Source organism: Carassius auratus, chromosome 48 (assembly GCF_003368295.1).
Source record: "Carassius auratus strain Wakin chromosome 48, ASM336829v1, whole genome shotgun sequence".
Classification (NCBI taxonomy): Eukaryota; Metazoa; Chordata; class Actinopteri; order Cypriniformes; family Cyprinidae; genus Carassius; species Carassius auratus.
Genome location: NC_039290.1, coordinates 6,640,911 through 6,648,276, shown reverse-complemented (window position 1 = coordinate 6,648,276; position 7,366 = coordinate 6,640,911). Strand labels below are relative to the sequence as shown.

Sequence of the window (7,366 nt, the reverse complement as noted above, 5' to 3'; positions counted from 1 at the left end):
GAAGCACTTAAGAACATTCTTAATGCAAAATCATTGACCAATATGATTAATGTTGGCATAAATGGCATGTTTTGCTTTTGAACTGCTGATAGCATTGCATATACTGCTCAAAGAGTTTAATAAATAGTACAGCATAAATACAGCATTCTACCATCGCAGTCTTAATGTAATTTAACATTTGTGATAATACATATATATATATATATATATATATATATATATATATATAAGGGCTGGGTAAAAAAAATAGATTTTTCGATTAATCGTTTTTAAAATGTGGTCGATTCAAACTCGATTCTCAAGGGCCACGAATCTACTTTTTTATAAAATAACTTGATCCTGTTTGATCAAGGAATGCGACTGTTCTGACTTTTTTCAGCATACATTTTTCATCTTGCATCAAAATTCTATTTATTTAACATAATTGTATGCATTTGAAAATTAGAGATGGGATCTGTTTTTAATGTACCCAACTGTACCTAAAATAAGAGTTTAATATACAGGTTTGTGACTCGTAATTTTTTGTATTATATCTATATTCATTGAGTTGAATCGAGTATAGAAAATCGAATCGAGAATCGAAATCGAATCGATCTGGAACATATGAATCGATACCCAGCCCTAATATATATATCGAAACCATCGTAATGCAAAATCATTTACTCAGTGTTTAGAACCTGTTTCTGAAAAATAAATAACACAACATAAATACAGCAGTATAAGGTTTTTGTGATACATATAAAAATGTAATAAATTAAAATAAAAAATGAAAAATATAAATAAAATAAAAACAATAAAAAATTATAAATCATTAAAATATGTTTCACATAAAATATAGTTATATTTAAATGGATTTTATTACATTTAAAAAATGCAGCTCAGGGCAATATTGATATTTAACTTTTTTATTTAAAGGACATTTTATTTACTTTTGAACCAGATCAGAATGACAGCTTTAGTGTACAATAAACTTTACTGTAATATTATTGGTTTCCTACATTCATCAGGTTTGTTAATATAGGAGCATGAGCAGAGGGCAGTGGAGGAAAGGTCATTACAGCGAATGATGTGGCGGCTCTTATCATAGTCTCATTTCCTTTCTAAAATCAACAAACAGATAGTTTTCAGACAGTAAATGACATGCATTTTTTATTTCCCTTTACTTAATAAAGTACAACAGTAATGCTATTTTTAATTGCACATTGTACTAAGAAAAAACTGTCCCTATTGGACATGCACCTTGATAATACTATTCTATTCATTGAAATAACCTGAATAAACACATTTCTTTGTGGCATATGAATATAGTAAATGTTCATTATCATGGTATATATAAAAGTACTGTGCATTTTTGCAGTTGGCTGATTTTATATTGCTCACATGTCTGTGTTTACATTATCATCATCTGGACAAATTAGCATTTGTTGTTAAACATCACTATGTTAAGTGTTTTACCGCTTCTCATCACATCATAAAACTGATCTGTGAACTTTGAATTTATTACCCATCACAGCTGGGTCATCAAGTCCTCTGGAGCTACTAATAAAATCTGCTCCAGTCTGCTTATACACAGTCTTCACGTACAGTGTATTGTATGGTGTTTACACGTGATCACAAGAAACAGGTTTCCTCGTTGTCTTTGTGAAACTTGGCAGACAGGTTTTATGATTTTGCCAGCAGCCCTGCAGTCATTCACCGCTCACATGAAGCAACTTGGACAAAAGTTGCATCTCAACCTCATGAATATTCATGTGTGGAGGACGTCGATAGAGACCGCTGGCCTTAAATAGAGAGCGCCTCAACACCCATTGAAACTCTGAGGATAAAACTTAACAAGGACTTATAGCTTCTTCAACGTTTTACAAGTGAGTACATTTTGTCTTATCGAGTATCATTTGTAAAATGATTGCAATTTGAACTGTAATATACTATTAAAATGCTATTGTTAATTATTATATATTGTGTTATTTATCATTTTTCTTAATAGAAAAAAACGGTAATAGATATAATGGTCAGAGCTCACATTTGATAGTTTTTTCAATAAAAAATATGTGTTGTTTAGTTAATAAAACTGTTACATCCTATATATTTTATTTACCAGTGCTATTTTAGTATCACCAAGAGACAACTAGAGTTGTTATTAATATTTTGAATTCAGTTTTTGAATCAATTTTTGTAGTTTTGTAGTTTTTAGTTGTTTTGTTGTTGTTTTCATAAATGTTTATATTATATAGAGATGTATTTATATTTCAGTTTTAGTTTTAGTGCATCAAGTTAAATTAAAAGTTGTTTCTATTTGACTTTATTCCAGTTAACATTAATTTCATTTTGAGTAATTATTAATTCATTTTAATTAAGTCATTTTATAAATCATTTTAATTAAAGCTTCAGTTTACGTTAACTATAAAAACCCTGGTATTTATCTCAGAATTTTTTTTTCCTGTTCCTATTATGCACAATTTGAAAAATATTTGAATTAAATATATCCCTTGAATTAAAAATTTGAATTAAATTCAAACGGCAGTTCATGTTGTTTTCAAGACAAAACTTCTTACCCGCACTGTTTACTACAATAATTGAGTTAATTTTAGCATACCATGACCTTTGATTTTCTTTTCTTTCACAGACGTAACCACAGCTGTTATGGACACTTTGCATGAGCTCATCCCTTTTGCTAAGGAAATGCTGAGTGCTGGTCCCACCAAGGGCTCTCTGAAGGTCTATCTAGTGGGCGGCACATTCGCTGTCCTGGGAATGGTGAGCGGCGTGGTCCAGGTGGCCTCTTCTCTCTTCCCTGACCACGAGGAGCCCGAGTTTGAGATGCTGAAGGTGAGGGAGCTCATACCAGTGAAGGAGCAGCTCCAGGAGCCACAAACCAGCATCCCTGAAGATGACGAGATGGACGCAGCGATGGAGGCCAAGGCTAAGGAACTGCCCATGAACAGACAGAGGCGGATGAGTTTCAGAGCTCACGCTTCATAAGGCTCGTGCCCTGCTGCTGTTAATGCTACGTGAAGAAAGCCGAGCCAAAACGAAGTTCTGCTTGTGCACTGAGCCGTGAGGAACACGTCATGAGGAACCGTACGGACACAGTTCTTATTGTACCGAGAGCTGCAGAGCGGCTGGGAGAGGGAAATAACGACTTGATAGTTTACGACTGTTACGTATGTCTGTTTAGATGGTGTAATGATTTTTTTTATCAGATGATAATTATTTATAAAGGATGTATAAAAGTCATGTGAAGAGTGTGCCATGTATTACTGCCATACAATAAATACATATTTGCTCAATCTCTGTCACTCAGTTGTAGATGATATTATAATTCATATTCATATGTCTGAGTCTTTTCTCATTTGTGCTTTCTTGGAATTGATTTTCACATAAACATAAATTTAATGAATCAAATTTTCATTGTTTATTTTCATTATAAAGGGAAGGTGATTAAAATACACTAATAAAGAAAACATTTCCCATCGGAGTAGGAAAAGACAGCGTTTTAATAAACTTTAATAAAATTATTAACTATAGCTGGACTACGATGCAGAATTAAGAATTTGTGATTCACATTATTTGTGTGTGAAATAAAATTATACATTTGTTTATTCTTTAAATAATCTGTTTAAAGATTATTTTATATCTGTATAAAATTATTATACATCTTAATTCAATAGATTTCAATTAAGAGGAGACACTGCAGGCAAAAACACAGTTTTTTCATGCAGCTGTATGTCAATTTTTAGATTTTGGGCTTTTTGGCTTTTCATTTAGATTTTTCAGACTAATGGAAAGAAAACAAACATGGAAAGGTCTGAATTTGGGCTCCTGGGCTCTATAAAAATACACATTTTCAATCTCCAAGGTGAACGTTATGACAACACTCTCTTACAAAAAAGGGTTCATTGGGGTTCTAGAACCATAGGGTTCTTTACTCAACTCCACAGAACCTTTTATGCTAAAAAGGTTCTATAATGACAAGAAAGAACCCTTTTGGCACAAAGGTTCTTTAGGCTATTATTCATTCATATATTACATTATTCTGCAACATTTTGTATTTGTAATTAGTTTATTGTTTGTAGTAGCTTAATATCACATTTTAATCATGCTGATTTTTGGAGAAAAACTGAAATGGCACTCTTCGTGTGATATTGATTAACTATATAAAATGATATAAATACATTTTCTAACCCCCATATCTTGAATTTTGTGATCATTCACGTACATTCATAAATGCATTTGAATACCGAATAATGCAGTGAAAGAATGCACTCAAAATGCATCCGCACACTATATGACTTCATCATGTAACTTTATATTAGGCTAGATGCGTGCACTTTTTAGGCATGATTTGTTGAAATGATTCGCGAACCCGCTTTGAACTCCCGAACTGACAGAAACGATTCGCGAACCCGCTTTGAACTCCCGAACTGACTGAAATGATTCGCGAACCTGCTTTGAACTCCCGAACTGACTCAAATGATTCGCGATCCCGGTCTGAACTCCCAAACTGACTCAAATGATTCGCGATCCCCAAACTGACTCAAATGATTCGCGATCCCGCTACGAACTCCCGAATTGATTCAAATGATTCGCGATCCCCAAACTGACTCAAATGATTCGCGAACCCGCATCGAACTCCCGAACAGACTCAAATGATTCGCGAACCCGCTACGAACTCCCGAACTGAATCAAATGATTCGCGATCCCCAAACTGACTCAAATGATTCGTGATCCCGTTTCGAACTCACGAACTGACTCAAATGATTCGCGAACCTGCTACGATCTCTAACTGACTCAAATGATTCCCGAACCCGCTACAAAACTCCCGAACTGACTCAAATGATTCGAGAACCCCGAACTGACTCAAATGATTCGCGAACCCGCATCGAACTCCCAAACTGACTCAAATGATTCGCGAACCCGCTACGAACTCCCGAACTGATTCAAATGGTCCGCTAACTCCCAAACTGACTCAAATGATCAGCGAACCCGCTCCGAACTCCCGAACTGACTCAAATGATTCGCGATCCCGCTCCGAACTCCCAAACTGGTTCAAATGATTTGCAAACCCGCTTTGAACTCCCAAACTGACTCAAATGAATCACGCTCTGAACTCCCAAACTGACTCAAATGATTCACAATCTGAAGTTCCCATCCAAATCAAATGACACTGCTAGCGCTACTATTGGCTTAGTTCTCTAACTTCATAAAATTTACTGAAATGAAGGTACTAAAATTATGTTGTTAACAAATAAAATATGAATATTTCCATTTCGAACTGCTTTCCACATCGAAACATCCGCGGACATAACCAGAACTCAACTCCAAAGAACGTTTTATGCTAAAAAGGTTCTATAATGACAAGAAAGAACCCTTTTGGCACAATGGATCTTTAGGCTATTATTCATTCATTCATTCATTCATTCATTCATATCTTGAATTTTGTGATCATTCTATGGAGTCAATTAAACGTCGTATATATACGCAAAAAATGTACCTTTTGCAAAAGAAAATAAAGTTTTGCAAACGAAAATTAAAGTATTGAGGAAAATAAATTAACTTTTTGCAAACAAAAATTAACAGCGCGAAAGCAATGATATTGCAATACATATTTTCCATGGTCATTATCTATTAATTTATTTGCAATGCTGCTTTTATTTTGCGTGTCAGTCTAGTTTGAGCTTGCCATACCATTTTTCCTTTTGCGCTTTAATTTGTGCACATCTCTCTTTGTGGCACTGTTTTGACGTGGGGGCGGAGTCAAGGGACGGGAGCGTGTACAACATACCTCCCTGGAAGTGACGTCATCGGCCCAAGATGCAGCTCACTGATCCAGGTCCTGTCTTGATCATAGACAGTAAAAGAAATGGACACAGCGACCCCATTGGAACTCAATTGAGACAACTGAAGCCCATTTCCCTATCATAGGTCACTTCGATGCTGCGGTGACGTCACCACGTATGGGAACACCTCTGGTGTGACGAATGTCTGAAGCCCTATACCATCCCGCCAATCCTATTGGCCAAATGGCGCATAGCACCACCCTGCGCATGCGCGCGCATGATATACCTGGGTGCAGCGCGCCATTTCGCTCAGATTTCATTCCTTCAGGAATAGCGAATCATCTGTGCCCTATCGTCTCGCGTTCTCCAGCGATCTCTTCGAGCAGTGTTAACTCCTCTTCGCGGACGCGATGAGCTTTCGAAAATGTAAGGAGCCATGTACCAGGTACATCACGGCGGGGGACACTCATGACAGGTGCGTAGTATGTCTTGGTTTACATCACGCACAGGCGGCGCTTAGCGGCCTTTCTTCCTGTCCCCATTGTGATGGCCTGCGGCTCAGAGTACTGCGCTCCAGGGTGGAAGTTTTCTCTAATGTCGCCCTCGAGTCTAACCCCCGTCAGGTCACCTCTGCGACTGCCGAGGCACCGCACGAGGCGAGGGCCTGGGGTGACACGTGCGACATGGATTTTGTGGACAGCGCAGCGCTGGAATATTCTCCACATCGCTCGCTCTCCCCTACCCTGCTGCAGAATAAAACTTATACTGAGCCCGTCGTCTTCTCTAATGAGGATTTACTTCCCACACCGGAGGCATGCACCGCCATCTCCTTCGGTTGTGGACGCTATGACGACGATGTTTTATCCACCGCGGCCTCGGGGTCTGAGGACTTCGCGACTGACACTAGCCCTCTTCCTCCTAGCGGACAGGAGAGGCGTGTTTCCCCCTCCTACAGTGAGCTGTTGGATGTGGTTTCTCGTGCGGTGGGTAAATTGGGGCTAGACTGGGAGGTTGACAAGGCCGAGGCCCAACCTTCTTCCAAGCTGGACGACCGTTTTCTAACCAGTCGGACACCTACACAGCCCCGGAGGCCTTTGCCTTTTTTCCCGGACCTCCACCAGGAGGTTTCGAGGTCCTGGAAACAGCCATTTTCGGCGCGGATTACTAACGCCGCGGCCGCGGATTTCGCCACCGTTTCTGATATGGCGAACCATGGCTATACTATGATGCCCCCGGTGGAAGAGACTCTCGCCGAACACCTTGCGCCTAGTTCGGCCGCGGCTTGGAAGTCTCGCCCCCTTCTTCCTTCGAAGGCGTGTCGAGTCACGTCTAGTTTGGTGGGTAAATCCTACATGGCGGCTGGTCAGGCGGCTGCGTCACTCCACTCTATGGCGGTCCTTCAGGCCTACCAGGCGGAGTTATTGAAGGAATTGGATGAAGGTGAGGGCATCACACCGGAGGCAGTTAAAGAACTGCGTAGAGCTACGGATTTGGCGCTACGCGCTACCAAACATACCGCTCGTGCAGTGGGCCGTACTATGGCCGGTTTGATTTCGGTTGAGCGCCACCTCTGGCTTAATCTCACC

General features: G+C 39.1%; 1 protein-coding gene across 1 annotated transcript; it reads left to right on the top strand.

Annotated features, from left to right (window-relative positions):
* Positions 1-1,742: 1,742 nt before the first annotated feature.
* LOC113065663 (G0/G1 switch protein 2) lies at positions 1,743-3,299 on the top strand. Its single transcript, XM_026237108.1, has 2 exons — positions 1,743-1,865; positions 2,627-3,299. The coding sequence occupies exon 2, from the start codon at positions 2,644-2,646 to the stop codon at positions 2,980-2,982; it is 339 nt and encodes a 112-aa protein (XP_026092893.1). The 5' UTR covers positions 1,743-1,865; positions 2,627-2,643; the 3' UTR covers positions 2,983-3,299.
* Positions 3,300-7,366: the final 4,067 nt, after the last annotated feature.

Coding starts and splice junctions, on each gene's coding strand:
- LOC113065663 (XM_026237108.1), top strand. CDS start 2,644: ATGGACACTTTGCATGAGCTCATCCCTTTTGCTAAGGAAATGCTGAGT.